Here is a 21603-nt window from a genome sequence, read left to right as displayed (position 1 = left end):
ACTCAATTTATTCTATACTTTGTGCCAACAGAATTTATCATTTGTAAATGCATTATGATAAATATCGAATCGAAAGAAAGATTCATCATCATCATGATTTCAGCAATAGGACGTCCACTGCTGAACATAGGCCTCCCCCAATGATTTCCACATCGCTTGGTTGGTAGCAGCCTCCATCTTGCGTGAAGGGGATGGCTACATTCGAAAAATCGAATAAGGTTTTTTGGAATAACCCCGCACTTTTTTACTGTAAAGACAAATTTGGAAAATACCGATGTACTTATTACTTATGAATCATATTCTCGCTACCAATGACCTTTAGGTAGATAATTTAGTTTTATAAAAACTCGTGGTTTGCATGTAAGATAGGTATATCAATGGTTTAAGTATAATTGAAGCTTGAAGGGTAATAGTATGAGAAATCCTCATTTAAGAATGTTATATTTAACTATGCCAAACTTGACCTTCACTGGTTTTTATTGGCGGGTCAAGCTGTAGATCCTGGCTACACAGGAGTTGCAGCGGTGGGAACGAGAGGTGGGAATAGTCCCGTATGCCTATCATAGTAATAACAGTTAAGTTTAAGAGCTTAATATTGTTAAGTTTAGCTGTGAGATCCTAGCTGAGTGGAATAAGACCCCCATTCCTTAGGATGTCGTAAGAGGTGACTAAGGGACAAATATGCGAGCATCAGGCCTCCCCAACCCGTCTGGCCAGCGTGGGGAGTGTAGGACAAATCCTCCATTTGCCTCTGGTGAATTAGAGGGTCGTGCTCCTGCAGTGGAGACTAAATGACCTGATGATGAGCCGGTTTTAGACCCAATCTCAATAGCTAAATTAATTATGTCTTTCTCTTTCAAATGTAGATTTTATTACGCTGGAAAGAGTAAAAACATGCTTGAAACCTGATTAAAACTTTTAGTAACGGAACGAAATTCACGCGGGCCAAGACAGTACATTACATAGTACAGTTATGTATATGTAAATAGAGTAGATAACCACAAATTAACGTTAACGAAGAACAATGTACAATCAATATGAATTCTCAGAAGCAATTCAACCAATCACAATCTATTAAAGCTGCGACCACACTGTAGCATACGTTCTTTTATTAAGTAATTCTTTATTTGGCAGTTTAACCGCCTCTGTGGTCTAGTGGTAAGACCACCTGGTTCAGACCCAGAGGTCCCGGGTTCGATTCCCAGTGGGGGCAGTATTTCTTTTCGGTTTGGTTGGTGGTAGGGCTTGTTCTAAGTCCGCCTGGCTAGCTACCACCATCTTACCTAAGTTTGTCGCCATAACAACAATGTTAACAGCATTGTTATGTTTCGGCAGTTGAAGGTAAGATAGCCAGTTCCTCTGTGGTTGGGGATTCTGGATGAAGCTCGCTTCCACCTTCGGCCTGACCATCACTTTCCATTAGGTGAGATTCAGGCCAAGAGCTTCCTCGTTGTGGTTAAAAAAGACAAGTCAGTTCTTTAAACCACAATGGGAACCATGGGATGATAGAAATTTATGATGAACCAAACCATTTGATAATGGTAGAACGGTGAAGGTCGGACTGGCCGACTCGAGGTCCGAGGAACGCTGGTTCGAACGCAACCGCTCGATTATTGTGGTGAAGCACAAGCATATTTTGCTTATTACGAGGGGTTAACAGGACTATGAGTAATTTGTGCAATGAAAATTACTCGTTCGTTCGTTCGTTTCAGCCAAATGACGTCCACTGCTGGACAAAGGCCTCCCCGAAGGCTTTCCATAATGAACGGTCCTGCGCGCTCCCGCATCCAGGTTCTTCCCGCGACCTTTCGAGTCCGATCCGCCACGCATTTACATCAGCGTGTATCTATCATTTATCAGCTTTGCTATGTCTCAAAGCTCTGGTAGTAGGGCTCAAAAGTTAAGGAGACATGTAAAGAATCCCTTAGGGTTACCTTTATTTCTGACGTTCATAAGTGCCAAATCCTGGTCAAAATTAAAGACAATTAATTTCATTTAAGTCCACTACTGGACTCTGGATCTGAATCTCCTTAAGGTCCTCAGTATATCGAGCAGGGGTGTCACTTCAAAATCGAAAGTCATAAAAGTAATATTATTTGGCAATCAGGCTTTCAAAAAGCGCTCTTTAACTTATTGTATCCTAAACAAGAATTCCAGGGTATTGTTTAGAACATAATGTGACCTCGCCCTTACGGCGGCCATCTTGTCCGTGCGTCCCACTCGGGCCAGCATTCCATCTTTAAATTGACCTCTGTCTGTCTCAACTTGCGTAGTGTGCGGGAACAGGACAGCGATATAATTTGGAATCATTTTTAAATTGCCCCAGACGTTTTTTGTCGGTCCCTTGCTTTGATGTCGGGTCTTGACCGTATTTAGGTTATATACTTGTCTTATGTATTTTGTACATAGGTTAGGTATTTAAGAGAACGGTCTTGGTCTGCACGTTAATAATGCATAATTATGTACACCTACGAAAGAGCTGTAAACCTGTACATGCAAACTTAAAATTATACGTTGTATTTTTTTTGGCAGTTTTCATTTGCGGCACTTAGAAGTATCTATCTATCTTTCGTTTAGTTCATGAATTCTTTGTCTCTTCCTATAATATGTTGATTTTATTAAGCTGAAAAGAGATGAACAGAGGTTGTGTAAAAAGTTTTGTTCTGGAAGAAGGACGTAAGCTATTGATCATTGCAGAAAAGTTTCAAAGGGTAAAATAAGGGATGATGAATCCGTAGATGAAGCGAGAGCAGTCGCTCGCCAAGCGAAATTTCGTGGGTTCAATTCCCATCTAAGAAAATTCTATTTTTTCAACCATATAATTTCTGATTTTATGTATTGATTTAACTTATCCTCTTTAATGTGCATCTTTCAAAGATCGCCTGAAATTCTATGTTTGGAAATAGTCCAGTAGAATTAGATTTTAAATCGGAAATAATTCCTACAAAAGATTTTATTGCTTTAATGGCTTCATTGGTTGCCCATTAAGACTCTCCTAGGTTTTCGACTTCGACGGAGTTGTGCTTAAGTGGTGGGGGCCCCCGAAAGGGGCGCTTTTTCGGTTTTCCGGTTATACCGCGTAAAGGACTTACCCTATCGAAAAGTGGTCTTCCTGACGGTTGAAGGGCATATAATCCTGCATTAAATAAGACCAAATTCATATGTTTTGGACAAACCGATCTCGTGCAAATGTTCGGCAAAGTAGAAAATATGTGTATAACTATTGACCCTCTCCACGTCCAATAACTCGTCACCCGTAAGCTCCCAAGCCTTGTAAAGGGTCGTCTTAACCAGCGTATCCCTGTCAAGGCTCACGACTAGAGACTCAAGACTATGTGACTGCCCCTCTTCCTTGTAGGGTACAAGGAAGAGGGGTAGCCACAGTAGGTAACACAGAGTCGTTTAGGTAAGTGCCAGGAAGAGGTGCAGCAATCGCAGTTAAGGAACGGCTGGGACGAACAAGGATAGGTGCATCCAGCTCGTAAGCTTTGATAGGGTTACATTGGTTAAGGCGCTCCTTTTCAAGACTTAGAAGCCTGCGGGTAACGAGCCATTGGACGTGGAGATGGTCATTAAATTATACACATATTTTCTACTTTGCCGAACATTTGCACGAGAACTGTTTGTTCAAAACATATGAATTTGGTCTTATTTAATGCAGGATTAAATGCCCTTCAACCGTCAGGAAGACCACTTTTCGATAGGGTAAGTCCTTTACGCGGTATAACCGGAAAACCGAAAAAGCGCCCCTTTCGGGGGCCCCCACCACTTAAGCACAACTCCGTCGGAGTCGAAAACCTGGGAGAGTCTTTATGGGCAGCTAATGAAGCCATTAAAGCACTAAAATCTTTAGTAGGAATTATTTCCGATTTAATTCATTTTTGTGTTTAATTCTACTGGCCTAAAACATACAAATTAAATTCAAGAAAATAAGGCAAATTTTCTTTGTAATGGACCTTCAAAGCATAAAATACCTCGTAAGGGACAGAGACAGCAGATTTTTAAAACACAATTAACCTAACACCTCAATTTTACATTAACTCGCCGCCATAATGAATTCTTTTCAATCTAACTTTCTAAAGATAAGCACAAATTACATTTTAATTTGTTGTAGTCGCAAAACTATGAGAACGGTGTATGTGAACTTACGCCCGTATTCACAAACGATGCTTGCTTAAGTGACGCAGCAAATCGAACGCACAGCGTTGAATAGATCTCTGTGGTTGGTTCATGTGTCGCGCACTGTGAGACCTCATAGTAATGTTTGTGAATACGGGCGTTAGATAATTAAGTGAAAGATTTGTATCTGAACACAAGATGGCGGCTAGAGTTAAAGTAATAAAATGGTTTTCCTGTTCGGTTTGGCTTGTGAGAGAATCTATTCGACAACAATAAAAATTAGTAGGATAGGTATTTGACAGAGACAGGGTCTCAGTCAATTGACGTACTTTTTATGAACTGTATCTCATGTTGATAGCCCAATAAAATAAATAAACTGTCAAATCGTGATTCCCAAAAAAATTGCTATGCCGACGTCACTAATTCGTGAACTTGATTAACAGCCATTAATTTTACAGCAAACTGAAAAATAATCGGTTTTCAGAAATAAAATGACTTATGACGTGATTTTTAAAGAAGTTGTGTACGGATTTCTAGTTTAATAGAAGAGTAATCTAAATAATGTATAACTCAAAAGTGACTGACTGACTGACATAGTGATCTATCAACACACAGCCCAAACCACTGGACGGATCTGGCTGAAATTTGGCATGCAGGTAGATGTTATGACGTAAGCATCAGCTAAGAAAGGATTTTACGAAACTCCCCCCCCCCCCCTAAGGGGGTAAAACGGGATCCACACGTACGAAGTCGCGGGCGGCCGCTAGTCCTATCATAAACCGCTTCTCTTAACTAATGGCCTTTGCACTGGAGGGAAGTCGAACCTTAACTTCAAACTCCTATGTTCTTATGATTAATTTCGTTGCGGGTAGTTTAACTTTCCCCCTGGACAAACTTGATCTTAACTGGTTGGGTTATTGGCGGTCAAGCTGTAGATCCTGGCTACACAGGAGTTGCAAAGGCTCAATGTATAATACTGACAAATGTCATTATTTCAATCAATCCATTTATTCTACCTTATTTTAGGCTTTTAATCGAACTAACTCATTACATAACAAATTCACAATGGCGGTCCGTGTCCAACCGTTCAGTTCCGCTGTAGATCCATGATCTATAGTGATCAATAGATCCTCGATTCACTTTCGGCAGTCATGGCCAAGGCTACTACGCTTAGTTTTGTTATAGTTATATAATCGTTTGCTATTGTTAAATCGAAGTATGGTTTACAGTCAGGTGGAAGGATTAGTCTATATTAGAACATTGTCTATAAAAGGCATAGATTATTGTAATTAGGCTTTTAATAAGGCTACAAATCTTGCAAAGAAATACATATATGTAGCTTAAAAATACACATAGATTGACTCGAAAAACATACCTTCTGCCACAGTCGGTTAAAAAGCGCTTTTACACGTCCCAGTATAACTTTAACTCTACCATTGCTTTGGGAATCGGGAGAATAATGTTGGCTAGTCACTTGTCAGCATTTTTTTATCGTGTACAACAACTGATGCGAGTTAGGCTGTTGTTTTTTTTATCTAAATATACTTAACACTATTCCTATGGACGTACTACATTAATATTTTTTCCAACTAAATAATCATGCCATTTACACATAAGTATCTAAAATGTAACTAAGCTCGTACTAAGTATTAAAGGCGATTTGTATTTAAAGACATATATTATGAGACCGTTAACCTTGTCATTATTTGCGGACATTTTTTTAAGTTATTTAAGGCAATCAGCTACTTATTTAAGTCTTGCAACCTAAAAATATATATCCATTTATACCTCGGACATATGCGAGCTCGGTCTAGCGTGAAGGGCAGTCGACACAAAATGGCCGACTTTTTTTGGCGCGAAAACAATCACAATATGACCACCGGACGAAATTTGCAACGGGCAAATCGATTTTGTGGCGGGGTGTGAGTATTTTGCACGTTTTTTGCAGCAGGAAAACTTTGTTGTTGTTAAAAAGGTTTTAAATAATGTGTACCTAATTTTAGGTACTTAGAATCTGAAAAAAGACAATTGAATTAAAGAAGTTTATTTAAGTGACAAATTAAGCTGACCCGGCGAATTTCATACCGCCTATGTTCAACAGAAATTCAGGATTCTAATGGTGAAAGAATTTTTGAAATCGGTCCAGCAGTTTTGAAGCCCATTTGATACAAACAATAAAATATTGGAATAGATTTATAAACGTTTGAACCCTGCCTTGATTCTGTCCTGTGTCTAAGCCTAGGCGCAGACCATCGATTTTTCGTCGGCCGATAGTTTAGTCGGGCAGTTGATCAGTATGGGCATGTATGGAAGTGCGCACATTACGCCGATTTGATTTGGCCGATTCTTCATACAAATTAAAATCGGGTCCTACTATCGGCCAACTAAAAATCGGTGGTCAGCGCCTAGTCTAAATATTGAAATGCAAACTAAAGCTCAATCTCATTCTGTGCTTTAAATTAAACCGAGTCTTAATCTTTGCTCTGTAATAAGCACCTAAGTTTATATGGACTGGCTATATTTCTATTGATCTGAAAAACTGTAAAAACTGAACCATATTTGTGACTTCTTACTCGATTACATAAAAATCATTTAATTTTTGCAATTAAACTTTTAAAAAACGCTTTTACATCTACCTAAAGAAGGTAGCTGACAGCGCGGCTAGATCAAAAAAATCTTGAAATGGGTTGTTGATCCTTCCTCACATTCACTAGAGAGCTACCTTCTAGCTTATTATGACTTTGTCAACAATATTTCTGTCGGTCAAATATACCACTATTGTCTTGCAATTCTTTCAGGAAAGCTGTTATAAATCCCAGCCCAAAAGTCTAAGAAACCGACAATAACGTAATAAATTAATATTTCTAACCCTAAACTCCCTTGGGTGCTACACCGTGCAAAAGCAGCGGTCTGAAGGACCGCAGGAATAAATCATCTTTGGTCAGTGACAAAAAATAACCCTTTGCTGCCGCCGTACTAATCTCTTTAACTTTGAAAGGGTCTGTGAGGCCCAATTAGGAACAGTAGCCGGCGGTTGACTGTGAGACACTGTAATACTGATTGACAGGCCTTCTTTGTACTAAGTTAAGTACAGTTAGTTTTAGTGGTCTGTGGTAGAAATGAGGTGCGTAAAAACAAAGACATTATCATCAGGATTCTGACATATTTAAAGGTTTCAATTGTCATTTAGGTGTGTATTGAAAATAAAATAAAAACTAGCTTTTGTAAAATTATTACTGCGGCAGTAAGCTTTTAAAGTGCTTAACGCGATCAGAATACTTTTGCCTTTCAAAAAGCATAACACCTTAACTACTTATTTGATCATGAAAAAATGATTGTGTTGCACGCTGATATGGTATGATGTAGCTGAAAAATATTTTGTCAATTGTGTGATCTGTATGCACTACAAAACATAATCAAGGAGCGTGTGAAAGCGTGGAGCATTCCAAAACTTAATATGTAGGATTGTAGGTATATTCGCCTGTAATTTAGTATTCCACTAATAAAAATAAAACATAATTCGAATGCTAAAACAATACCCATCACGTTGTTAAAAATCAAAACAGTTAACTTGACATAACTGGACTGACTGCACAAAAAAATAGATCGCGCCCCATTTTTTAATCCAAAATTCTTCCTGCTTATCGGCAGCACTTTATCTAATCGAAATATTAACACTTTAACTCAAACTTGTCAAAAAGGGTCCAACTGTCCATTGACCACCAGTGGCAGTGGTTACACTATTGTGCCTCAAACAATGGGTCTTAAAAGGTAATCCTTTTGTGGTCTGTAAGACCCCGGTGACAGATTTTTTGTATTCAAAATCCATAACGGTAGTGGCAGGGTTGGTATTGTTTTGATTTTATTTAAATAGATTGTCAATGCAGGTTGTATTTTTAAACTTCATGCTAGAGCTTGACGTCGATGTCGTTATACATTGCGAGTTTAACTGCTAGATAACGGGATAGTAAGCTGTGAGTGTTTAACGGTAATATTTATTGATAAACTAATAATTAACTTAATTAACTGGTACATGTTAAGATTATAGCCAGTTCTAGTGAAGTTGAGGAATTGCGGGAGAAGCTTGCTTCCTTTGGCCTAATTTTATCACTTTCCATCCGTTAAAATACAGACCTTCCATTAGTAGATAAAAAATGATATTTGTAGAAACTTTTTGACATTACCTTTTTTCCCTCAGGCGAATACCTGATCCAAGGCGAGCTACCCCGTGAGCTCGAGTCGCTCGAGGAGTCCCGCTTCGACCTCTTGGAGGAGGCGCTCCAGCTCGTCGAGCTAGGAGACGAGGCAGAGACCAAGGATGAGCAGTCTGAGGTGAGCTATATGAGCTACCGTGAGCTATCCCGTGAGCTTCGGCCTCTTGGAGGAGGCGCTCCAGCTCGTCGAGCTAGGAGACGAGGCCGAGACCAAGGATGAGCAGTCTGAGGTGAGCTATATGAGCTACTACGAGCTAGCTCGGGAGCTACCATGAGTTACCCCGCTCCAGCTCGTCGAGCTAGGCGACGAGGCAGAGACCAAGGATGAGCAGTCTGAAGTGAGCTTTATGAGCTAGCTCGCGAGTTACTATGAGCTACCATGCGAGCTATCATGAGCTACCCCGCTGCAGCTCGTCGAGCTAGGCGACGAGGATGACACCAATGTTGTATGGCAACAGGATGAGCAGTCTGAGGTGAGCTATGAGCTACCCGCGAGCTTTCGATTACCTACTTCACTTAAGCAAGCATCGTTTGTGAATACGGGCATTAGTGTAGGGCAGCGGTTCCCAAACTTATTTTGTCTACTGCCCACTTTGAGAATAAATTCTTTTTAGCGCCCCCATTTGTAGTCGAGAGTCGAGTGCTCAGTCGGTGTCTAAGAGTCCTCCTAGTAAATGACGCCTCCCAAGCCTCTACACAACGGCCCGATTTTTTTTCTGGGTCTCTTACCGCCCCCCTTTAAGCCTGCAGCGCCCACAAGGGGGCGTTATCGCCCACTTTGGGAAAGACTGGTGTAGGGCATGTGATGATCATGACTGTCAACAGCTAGTACAGTACAGCACCAGCATTTGTTGATGATTTCAACAGTCAATAGAGGGCAGCATAAGTATTCTTCTTCTTCTTGTCGTGTCGACAACAAAACTCTGCTGCAAGAGTTCAATCGTTAAATCTTCCTGCGTGCAGTTGTTTAGCATAGCATAGTAAGCAGCATAAGTATTAGAGTAGGCGCACACCGTTGATTTTTCGTCGGCCGATAGTTTAGTCGGGCAGTTGATCAGTATGGGAATGTATGGTAGTGCGCACACTACGCCGATTCGATTTGGCCGATTCTTCATACAAATTAAAATCGGGCACAACTATCGGCCAACTAAAAATCAACGGTGTGCGCCTACTCTTAGTCGATGATGAATCATGATGATGATGATTAATTTTTGACAATGCTGACAGGCAGTAAAGGGTAGACTCAGCATTTGTTGATTATGATGATAATGACAATGATGTTAATGATAATGATTGTTCACAGGCGGTAGAGGGCAGCAGCGGCGGGGAGATGTTGCATCCGGCGATGCGGCACGTGCCGCACCACCCGCTAGCGCACTACCATAACCAGGTCAGTGTCTTTATGTTAGCGCGGCTTAAACGACATACAGCGCCATCTGTTATCGACAATCATGAAACTTGTAAGAAAGCGATGCCTTGATTTTTGGTGGCGCGCTTTGCGTACTACCATAACCAGGTAAGTGTAAGCGCGTTTTAAAAGACTCACAGCGCCAGCGCCATCTGTTATCAGTAGTCTGAAACTTGTAAGAGAACGATGCAATGGTTTTTGTGCAGCTTGGCTTAAACTAAATTTTTAGGCAAGCTGTAGTGTTGTATGGATAATAATAATTGAAAAAAAAAAGTCTTTAATACCAATATTTTAGCTTTTTTGGAACGATAAATATAAATAAACTTTGACTTAAAAATGTGTACGAGACTACAATCATAAAGTAAACTCATGATAGTAAAAATAATCTGCGATTTCATATTCGATCTGCAATACTTCTCATATAAAACTTCAAAAATAGGAAAGTTTAACAAATCCTTAAACTCTATCAAACCACAACATCATAAAATCACATACAAATATTTGACACCATCACCTGTACAGCCCTCAACACTAACAAATATATTCTAACCCTTATTCCCTTAATATAAGAGCTAAAACTAGACGCATCTCCGCTCCCTTACGAATCAGAGTCTGACTGTCAAAGTCGAAGTGACGTTTTTACAGACACGTGATAAATGGTATAATGTCGCGGGTTCAGAACCCACACACGACGTCGTTTGTGGGACAAGTGCTAAAATTAAAGGCATCGATATTCATCCACTAAAACTCATCAAACTTATTTTTACAAATATGCCCAGTATTAACCCACCACTGCTTCGGGACAATAAATCGGCCAGTGCGGAGAAAAAGCAGCGCAAGAAACTCAGTCACTATTTTAAATGAAAATGAATTATGTTTTACGAGTCTTATGGGTAGCCGTAGCCTTTATTTATATCTACACCTTATTTTAACGAGAAGATTAAAATTTAAACAAACACAAGTAAAGAGCTGTGTTTGTTTAAAAGTCAGATTTGATCTACTAATTGAAATCTACTAAACGAAAAAAATCTATACTAATATTATAAATGCGAAAGTAACTGTCTGTCTCGCTTTCACGCCTAAACTACTGAACCGATTTTGATGAAATTTGGCTTGAGTCCCGGGAAAGGACATAAAATAGTTTTTGTCCCGGTTTTTGAAACAGAGACGCGCGCTATAAAGTTTTTCTGTGACAGACAAAATTTCTCGCGGGCGAAGCCGCGGGCGGAAAGCTAGTACTTCATATCAATATCAATTATAATATTATATCACCAGTGTTCTGTCCCAAAACTCCATGTTCTCATCACTTAGACCACCCACCACAAAACCATAGCGCCTTTCATTAATCAAATATTAATGTTAAGACAAATTGGAAGTTTTTATTGTTTTGCTACTGTTAAATGTATCAGACGCTTACCGACAGTTTAACTGGTAAAATCTAAATTTAATTAGTACTTACTAGTTTTAGACAGAGGCGAGTTCTTCTCATCATTCATCATCATCATTTCAGCCACAAAACGTAACGTATAGATCGTTTCATCCACGAAGACAGCCCCACCAATGTTTGGTCTCGGACGCGCGGGTGCGGGGAATTTGATCCGAGCAATCCGAGCGTCATTATTGTAGTGTGCATGTGCACTCATGGATGATTTAGCGTGTACCGATAACACTCAAACATTAGCGGAAGAATGGTGGGGCGCATAAAACGAAGAATATAAACGCCTCGCCTCGCGAAAGGCGATACGGTGTTGATCCTTATCCGGATTGTAGAGTGTGCTATGACCTTAAACCGGCTCTGTGGTCTAGTGGTAAGACCACCTGCTTCAGACGCAGAGGTCCCGGGTTCGATTCCCAGTGGGGGCAGATTTTTCTGTTCGGTTTGGTTGGTGGTAGGGCTTGTTCTAAGTCCACCTGGCTAGCTACCACCATCTTACCTAAGTCTGTCGCCATAACAACACTGTTAACAGCATTGTTGTGTTCCGGCAGTTAGAGGTAAGATAGCCAGTTCCTCCGTGGTCGAGGATTCCGGGTGAAGCTCGCTTCCACCTTCGGCCTGATCATCACTTACCATCAGGTGAGATACAGGCCAAGAGCTTCCTCGTTGTGGATAAAAAAAAATGGGTTTGTGCAAAAACTGTTCTTTCAAGATGGGAAAAAGCCCTTAGGCTAGGTTGTACCTAGCTTTAACTATAACAAACGTCACAAGTCTGTCAAACTCCATACAAAAAGCACCGGTTATGGTTATAGTTACGGTTAAATAAAGTAGTGCAACTCAGCATTAAGCTTTGCTTAGTTTGGGACTAGAAAGAAAAGAAAGGTTTCGTAAGAGGCGACTAAGGGACAAACATGCGAACATCAGGCCTCCCCAACCCGTCTGGCCAGCGTGGGGAGTGTAGGACAAATCCTCCATTTGCCTCTGGTATTAGAGAGGATCGTGCTTCTGCAGTGGAGACTAAATGACCTGACGATAATGTATCTTATACAGGGTGTCCCAGAATGGGTGAATCAAACTGATACGGGAGGTAGCTCTACTAAATTAATGTACTATCCCTAAAAATATGAAAAAAAAAAATAAAGCGCATAAATGGAAACAAAACTTTTTTTTTTTTAAATGAAAATAAATCGGCTTTGCCTAAGTATCTGGCTATAATTGCTGCGTTTGGAGTTTATTTGTACTTTTTTCTTACTAATATTAATTGTACATGATCGCTTCGTTTATCTGTAAACAAACTTTTGAAAATAATGACTAGATTTCGAGATTAGAGTACTTTATTTAAAAAAAAATCCGAACTCAAAAATTTTATTTTTTATTTTTTTGGGATAGTACATTAGTAGAGCTCCTCTAGCAGTTTGATTCACCCATTCTGGGACACCCTGTATAATTTTTGTGTTACTTTGCAATAATAATTTGGTCTGATGAGCAGACGACTTTACGATTGCATCGAACGCCGCGAATTCCGATGTTACGATCATTAATCGATGTCTGAACGGTCCAATCGATTGACATGATCGATCCGTATCGATACTGTCATAGCTTATTACAATTTGGTTATTTTAATTGGAAAAATATACGAGGAAATGAAATTTTCGAATGTTTATTACGTAAATACTCGTATGTAGGTACTTATAAGTATTCCTACATACTAGCGGCCGCCCGCGACTTCGTACGCGTGGACCCCGTTTTATTTTAGAGGTTGAATTTTGCAAAATCCCGTCTTAGTGAGCATCTACGTTCCAAAAGGAACCCCCATGCAAAATTTGAGACTCTTAGCACTTGTGGTTTTTGAGATTTCGTGATGAGTGAGTCAGTGATCTTTCGCTTTTTTAAATATAGATAGAATATTTACTAGCTTTTGCACTCGGCTTCGCCTGCCTTATCAAAATCAGTTCAGCAGTTTTTGCGTAAAAAAGTAACACACATCCATACTTATTAAATGTAATTTATTTTTGCAAGTGGGCTTTCAAAAAGCTCTTTTACACGTCCCAGTATTAACCCTACCACTGCTTCGGGACAATAAATGGGCCAGTGCTGAGAAGAAGCAGCGCAATAAGAAATTTTTTCCTTTCTATTTTTTCCCTTAATCCCGTAGGAACGTGGGGTTATTTGTTTAAGGGAAGAATTTTAATAATTCTCAAACATTTACACCTGATCGTGGCACGAATACGGTAGCCGGGAACGACATTTTTTTGACATTTTGAGATAGTGATGTACCAAGTTTAGTTCATTTTTTTTTCTACGGGCTCCGAACGCAAAATTACACTTTCGGATCATTTCGCCTAAATTATCTTATTTTTAGAAAATTAAACAGCATCAAGGATATAATAATAATTAGTCGTTGAACTTGTTTTAAAAACTTCATTCACTTCACAGGTAAATTTTATTCTTCAAACTCCTATATTTTTAACAAATAATAACAATTTATTTGCTCGACCAGACTTTTAATTTTTATTGCAAAATACATACCTACCTATTATTACAACTTTGAATGCCACAGTATTTAACTTGATATATTGTCCTCTGTATATCATTTCTTTATTTTTTATTCGTACACATAATTGTCCTAAAGCCTGCCCGTAATTGTCCTATAGTTACAACTGTAACACACCGTGTTATAGCTCTAAAGTCTAGTTGCAAAAAAAAACTTTTTTAACTTACCTATAATAAAATTACATTTTGAAAAGGGTAACCGTCCCATCACTTAGTAAATAAACATTATTTTTCGCTCAAAACTAAAGTGTATCACAGACCTGTCTCCACTGTTTACTTAGGGCTTCGTATACGTCAATCGATGAGACATTTTTTACTCTGTGACTCATGGGGAACATTTGAAGTGTGTCTTTTTTGACCTCTGCTAAAAGGAGTCTTTAAATTGAGGTTTAGGTATAGTCCCACTATGTGGCAAAAATAAAAAAGTAACAACCTATTATTGATAGTAGCGCCCTCCGGCAAATGTCATTATATGGTTGTCCGACGTGGCAAAAATCGGAACTAATAATTCAGCTTAGATAGAAGCGCCCTCCTGACAATGGGACGGTTCAGTGTTGGACATCTTGCAATGTAGATTAGATAGATACAAAAAAAGATACATTACACTGGGATTTCTTAGAGAAAGCTTTGCTAGAAAGTGAAGCGTCTTTGTAGCAGTTTTATTTTGTTTTATTTTTATGTAGAGATGGATATGAATTTTAAAACTTAGTAGAGACACATTTTTGGCAGCTAACATGACTATTTTTGACTTTCTCCCGGGTCAAACTTAACCTCACTGGTTGGGTTATAGCGGTCAAGCTGTAGATCCTGGCTACACAGGAGTTGCTGTAGGAACGAAAGGTGAGAATATTCCCGTTTTCTCCCGGGTCAAACTTAACCTTCACTGGTTGGGTTTTGGCATTAAAGCTGTAGATCCTGGCTACACAGGAGTTGCTGTGGGAACGAGAGGTGAAAATAGTTCTTTATTCTCCCGGGACAAACTTAACCTTCACTAGTTGGGTTTTATTGGCAGTCAAACTATAGTTACAGTGGTGGGAACGAGAGGTGAGAATAGTCCCTTTTCTCTCCAGTGCAAAGCGGGTTTTGCAATCACAGCATACACATATAAGTTTAAAATAACATGTTGAACTAAAGCTCTTTATGATTACATACCCTTTCAGACGTCAGGCTGTCAGTCCCACCTCGGACATTCCGATACACAATGATTGAGATACGTATCACATCATTAAAGGATCGGTCGACTCTTATATGCTTTGATATCGATCGATATGACGCAAATATTATAAACTATAGGCCTAACGCATTACTGATTCAGTGCCTGAGGTATGAGAGCGTCATTTTTGTGTCGTTAAACGTCAGCGAGACTTCAGATGTGCTTAATTAAACCCCTGACAAAAAGGCTTACGCCCGTATTCACAAACATTACTATGAGGTCTCACAGTGCGCGTGGACGCACAGGGTGACACATGAACCAATCACAGAGCTCTATTCAACGCTGTGCGTTCGATTTGCTGCTTCACTTAAGCAAGTATCGTTTGTGAATACGGGCGGCAGTAGTGACTGAGTTTCTTACGCTGCTTCTCGGCACTGGCCCATTTATTGTCCCGAAGCAGTGGTAGGGTTAATACTGGGACGTGTTAGTGCTTTTTAAAAGCCTACTTGCAAATATAAAATGAGTTTTTTTTATGTAACATTTTTGAAACTACTGGACCGATTTGAAAAAATCTTGCATCATTAGAATCGTACTTATTTCTGAATGTAATTTCGCTGGACGCAGGCCGCTACCAATCGATCAACGTGGAAAGCATTGGGGGAGGCCTATGTTCAGCAGTGGACGTCCTATGGCTGAAATGATGATGATGATTATTATTATTTATGAATATGGTACGAAGTGCGCCGGGTCAGCTAGTTAAAGCTAAACCTAGATTAAGCTTTCTTAAAGTTCCATAGGAGCTTTCTTTAGAGCTTTTGTCCCCAAAGGTCCGCAGGTCATTGGGTGAATTCCGAAAGTTTAGATTCTATAATACATTCTTCTCCGTATATTGCTATCGGATATCTATGACTTTATCTGCTGGATAGAGATTTGATACGTAGACATTAGACATGCTAGGGTTGACAACAATTTGAGTGGGTTCATCCAGTGTCTAAGTAGCTCAGTTGGAAAAGCAGTCGCTCGGCAAGCGGAAGGTCGTCGGTTCGAGTCCCGCCTTAGGCACTTCGATTTTTTCAAGTTGTTTATTTAAAACAATTTGAGTACTTAGCATTGTTTTTCATTTAAGTAGAAAAAAAAGAGCAGTTGGTATCGCTAGTCAATTGACATATTATGTCCTTTTTATAAAATGTCAAAACAAAATCGTGTTAGTTACTCAATTTATAACTCGAGAATGGCTGGACAGATTTTAATGATCTCTGATTTGTTGAATTCGTCACCGCTGACAGCAGAATTATTATTAAAACTAGCTGTGCTAAAATTGATGAATATTATTTCCTGTTTTTGCAACATTTTTCTTTACTGCTCCCCCCCCTATTGGCTATAGGGTGATGTTATATAGCCTAACTAAAGCCTAAATGGCCAAACTAAAGCCTGCCATAAATGGGCTATCCAACACAAAAATGATTTTTCAAATCGGACCAGAATAGTTCCTGAGATGAGATACAAACAAACAATTAAATCTTTCCTCATCTTTATAATCCCACTATCCTACTAATATTATAAATGCGAAAGTTTAGATTATGTCTGGATGTCTGGATGTATGTTTGTTACTCTTTCACGCAAAAACCACTGAATGGATTTTGATGAAACTTTACAGTATTATTCTTTATAATCCAGAATAACATATAGGCTATAATTTATGACGATGTGATAAACTAAATTTCACGCGGGTGAAGCCGCGGGCAATATTAGTATCGATCGCATCGCTGGACGCTAACTAACTCACGTTGCTTTGCTTGTATTGATAAATAGTAACTAAACTATGTATTCAATATGGATGCTTGGATCTTCGTCAGCATACCTGAATATCAGAAAACATAACTGTAGGAGCTCGGTGTACGGTAATCCAGTTTTCATGAACATACTAGCTTTTCTTAAAATCTAGTGCGTTCAAAAACACTGTTCAGCTTTTTAATTAAGGATGAGTTACACCTCCGTACTTTAGTTAGACGTAACTACGAATAACCAGAAAGAACCGGTGTATTTGTATGGAATTTGACAGACTTTTGACGTTTGTAATTGTTAAACTAAATTTAGTAACCCAGGCTTAGGTACCTACTAAATTTTTTACTATAAATTTTGTTTCTGATACACTCAAAAATTTTGTTACGTAAGAAGAAACAACGTTCATCTTACAAGTATAGCCCTATCTCCAAATATGTAGTGATCTATCGGCAGATCGCAGGATCAAACGCATGCGCGTCAATTTGTCATCCTTCACAATGCAGGTGGCCCTACGTCACCTGTCGCGGTACAAGTCCAAATAAGTCATTTGTCAAAACGTCCAAACGGCTAGACCGAAACGATTTGAAAAGAAAAAACAACAAAATTAATAGTGCGCTAAAAGACCAAATGAAATACCATAATTTTATGATTTTATGTTGTCCAAATATAGGTATTTTATGGATAAAATCATGGTTAGATTAACATAAAAACGTTTTAGCGTATGTCTACTGCTGGATGTAAGAAATATACTGACCGTCAAAACTTGAGGCCCGTTCCCACTGCAATCCAGTTTTACGGGATGCAGTAATGCTAGCACTCGCGAAACTGGACTGTCGTTTGAACAAACCAGTGAGTGTTTGAAATTCGAATTCAAATTCTCCTGGGTCCTGCAAAAAACGGGATGGTCGTCATAGAAACAAGCCCTTAGATTTAATTTACCACATACACGTAGAAAATCTATTTTAGTAACATTGCAAAGCTTTAAAAATATAGTTTAAACTGATTACCGGTCATTTTCAAACCAATGTAAAATTAATTACATTTAAAACTACCGAAAACTTAGTCCTTACCTCAACAGTACAGTTCACAGCACGTCACATAAACCTTTTCATTGCAAAGTAGAATCTATTTCAACCACATAGAGACCACAGTGTTAAACTAGCTCTGACGTTTGTACATTCTGACAAATGACGCGTTGACAGTCTGCGGTTGTAGAAACAGGTAACAATTTTTTTCCCCGTTTTCTTTTGGGGTAAATTTTTTGTCCACCTAAATTCCTCTTCATTCAATTTAGAACTTTATACCGTTGTTTTAAAGACGTCTTTAAAGTGTGTTAATAATCCCACGCCTTCTGTTGTAGTTTTTTTCTGTGTTTTTGTAATTTATTGCCTGTTAATAGGTTTTTTGGGATTCTCATTATTAAGGGACGGTTATGTACCTTTTATATTATGTATTTTAGTTGCTAATGTATTTAGTAGCACTCTTTCAAATTAAAAACAGTGGAACATAATCTTATTAACACAAGCCAAAACCGAAAGCCTTCTATGAATGTACTAGCTAACCCGGCGAACTTCGTACCGCCTGTGTTCATCAGAAATAATGTAAGTTTCTAATGTTGAAAGAATTTTTCAAATCAGTTCAGTAGTTTCGGAGCTTATTTAATACAAACAAACAATCAAATCTTATTTCTTTATAATGTTAGTCAAGATGACACTAGTTTTTCCTCAATTTTTTGAGATTTTTTTCCGTCACTCGGACGCAAACATGTGACATCACCCTACGTTTATCTGCATTTCGACACTTGAGATAGTGTAAATTTAAAAACTATTTGCTATTACTTTATAACAATGAAAAGGCAGCGGAGTGAAAATTTGTTAATTTACTTACATTTGCATAACAATGTTTTATACAAGCGATTACAACGCCCTCTGGCGTGGAACTTCGGTTTAATGGAAAACTGGAGATGTGACGTTAATGTAAGATTAATTAGAAACGGGACTAAGAAGAAATAAAATAGTTTTTGCCCGAGTCTTTCATCATGATCATCATCATTTCAGCCACAGGACGTCCACAGCTGAACATAGGCCTCCCCCAATGAATTCCATATTGGCCGGTTGGTAGCGGCCTGCATCCAGCGCCTTCCTGCTACCTATATCAGGTCATCGGCCAAACTTTAACAATCACAAACGTCTAAAGTCTGACAAACTCCAAAAAACAAAAACACCGGTTATGGTTATAGCTACCTTTACTGGTTAACCCAAATCAACGCGTGCAGCCTGCGTGTAGAAATCAGTAGGATCGCCATCGCCGTCGTGTTGCGTACACTTCAGGCTGCTCGCGTTGGTTTGGCTGAACCTTTAAGGTACAACTCAGACTAATGCCCGTTTTCACCATCAATCCCTAATTTTTAAGTGACCTCTATGGTAACAAATGACAGGAATTTTGTTTGCAAAGGGGTCACTTAAAAATTAGGGATTGATGGTGACAACGGGCCTTTTTTTTTTTAAAACAATTCCCCATGCAAACTTTTGTCCCAGCTGGAAATCGAGCCCGGGACCTGTGGGTCTTACCACTAGTCCACAGAGCCTATCTGGTGTGGAATTTTGTAATGCCACCTGGAGGGAAAGTACTCTTAATATTGTAGATAGAAAATTTTACTCAAAGAAAACATTCCCTTATTTTTGAAAGCAAAGAGAACTCCATTAAAAGAGATCCATAAACTTAACCCTAACGATAGATGCAATAAAAATACAGGGTGTAATTTTTAGCAAATTTTAGTTTGTTCGATTCCCGGGTGTGGCATGCAAATTTTTGGAAATCTTTGAATGCAATTCTATTTCTTTTCAAAAATAAAGGAATGTTTTCTTTGAGTAAAATTTTCTATCTACATTATTAAGAGTACTTTCCCTCCAGGTGGCATTACAAAATTCCATCCTGTATATTAGTACAGATTATCACAGCCTTCCCTACACTTGTCAATAAATTCGTTAAATCCAAACCCCTTTCTACTTTCGTAGATCCTTATTATCGATCGATGATCTATAGATCGGATCTACGCGGGGTCAGCGCGGCAATTACGACTCTATTCAGAATGCGCGCGCGCATTATACATCATTACGTTACCGTTAAACCGTTTTGTTGGTTGTTGGGAGAAATTGCTGGTATGATGATTTTATTTTGTGTCATTACGATTTGTGAGCGTGTGGAATCGGTAATACAGCAATACTGTATGTTGTTTATAGTTTATTATTATTGCCAAAGGTCGCGGGTTCGATTCCCGCAAATTCCCGGGAATTCGCTTGTCATACCCGGGAATCGAACGGACTAAAATCTGTTAAAAAATACACCCTATATTATTATTGCATCGATCGTTAGGGTTAATTATAAGGATGATATCTCTAACAAACTTGATAATTGAAATGAAAAAAAAAACATGTTTTTTTTTATTATTTACAAAATAAATAATTTCTGAATAATGGTACGGTGGTGAATTTTCGGAAACATTCGGAAATCTTTAAATTTAATTGTCTTTCTTAAAAAAAATTAATGTTTTCTTTGAGTAAAATTTTATCTCTAAAGTATTAAGAGTAATTTTCTCTTCAGGTGACATTACAAAATTTCAACCCTGAGGGTTCCTCGATAAATAGGCTATCCAACACAAAAATATTTTTAAAATCAGACCCGTAATTCCTGAGATAAGTAGCGCGTTCAATACGTTTCTTTTAACAATTTCATATTTCAAACTTGCACCGCAACATAAAACGGTACGGTTTCGTGGATACCAATTCGACTTTCTTCTTAATGTCTGTTTGTATTTTTGATCATTTCGAATGTAATAATTGGGTTTTGTACAATACGGATTGACTACCGAGTTTTACCGTTACTTTATGGCGGTATAACGATAATCGAACGTTCGAAATTCGAATTTCAAAAGAATCGGTGTTGCCAGAAATTAAGAATTCTACTAAGTAGTAGAAATAATGTACACTTATGCCCGTTTTCACCATTAATCCATAATTTTTAAGTGACCCCTATCGTAACACATAACAGGAATTTTGTTTTCATAGGGGTCACTTAAAAATTAGGGATTGATAGTGAAAACGGGCATTAGTTTCTTTAAATCTCTGCCACCTAACAATTAGGCCTATAAAGGGTGATTTTTCAATCAGTGTCCTTAGGGGCAACTCAGAATCAGTAACCTAACCGATTTACGTAAAAAAAGATTTTTTTTTCATAGGTACTTAATTACTTTTATTAGCTGCGCGCGGTTACAAAATTTTCACACGTGGATAATTTACTTCGTTCTTTAAAAATACGTTCATACAGTTAACTGCAAAGCTTTTCAAATATTTATAAAAATAGGTTTTCAGTTACTTTGAAATCAATAAATTGGTCAATTGACTTCGCGACGTCCGGTTTTATCATATCATAAAAAGTTTGTCAATTGACTAGAGACAACTGACAACCTATTGTAAATTCTTCCCGAAGAAGCGGGAATGTCAAACTAACTAGTAAAAAGGTATAGTAAAAACACATTATAGCAAATATTTTAACTACATCGTTATAGGATCTGTCGATCAGTATGATGTATAGATCTCTGATCTACAGACAACGGCGCAAGCTATCAGTGTGGCACCTTATAGAGATTATCATAAAAAAAAATACAGGGTGAAATTGCAAACAGTTGCCAATTTTTTTAAAAAACCCTACAGAACATTATTATAACTTTATCGTTATTATTTCTAACCGATTTAGTTTGAAATAGATGCAGTTACGCTTCAGCATAATGTATTTTCATTTTAATGATTCAATTGCCATGTATTTAAACACAAATAATAACGCACAAAATAAATAGTATAATAAATTAAAAATACCAATACTAATTTTACAAAGCAGTAAAATTCCGTTCATTTCAATATTAATTTACATTTTAGTA

The 21603-nt window shown here is 38.4% G+C and overlaps 1 protein-coding gene across 1 annotated transcript in view; it reads left to right on the top strand.

Moving 5' to 3' along the window:
- The window catches only part of LOC135085311 (segmentation protein cap'n'collar-like), a 121394-nt gene that overhangs the window by 53310 nt on the left and 46481 nt on the right, over positions 1-21603 (top strand). Inside the window, exons 6-8 of the mRNA XM_063980100.1 lie at positions 8318-8451; positions 9201-9219; positions 9644-9723. Of these exons, the coding sequence (XP_063836170.1) occupies positions 8318-8451; positions 9201-9219; positions 9644-9723 (233 nt within the window). The remainder of the gene's footprint in view (positions 1-8317; positions 8452-9200; positions 9220-9643; positions 9724-21603) is intronic.

The sequence above is a fragment of the Ostrinia nubilalis genome, chromosome 28 (genome assembly GCF_963855985.1).
Source record: "Ostrinia nubilalis chromosome 28, ilOstNubi1.1, whole genome shotgun sequence".
Lineage (NCBI taxonomy): Eukaryota > Metazoa > Arthropoda > Insecta > Lepidoptera > Crambidae > Ostrinia > Ostrinia nubilalis.
The sequence above is the reverse complement of the archived record's forward strand: the minus strand, read 5'-3'. Positions and strand labels throughout refer to the sequence as shown.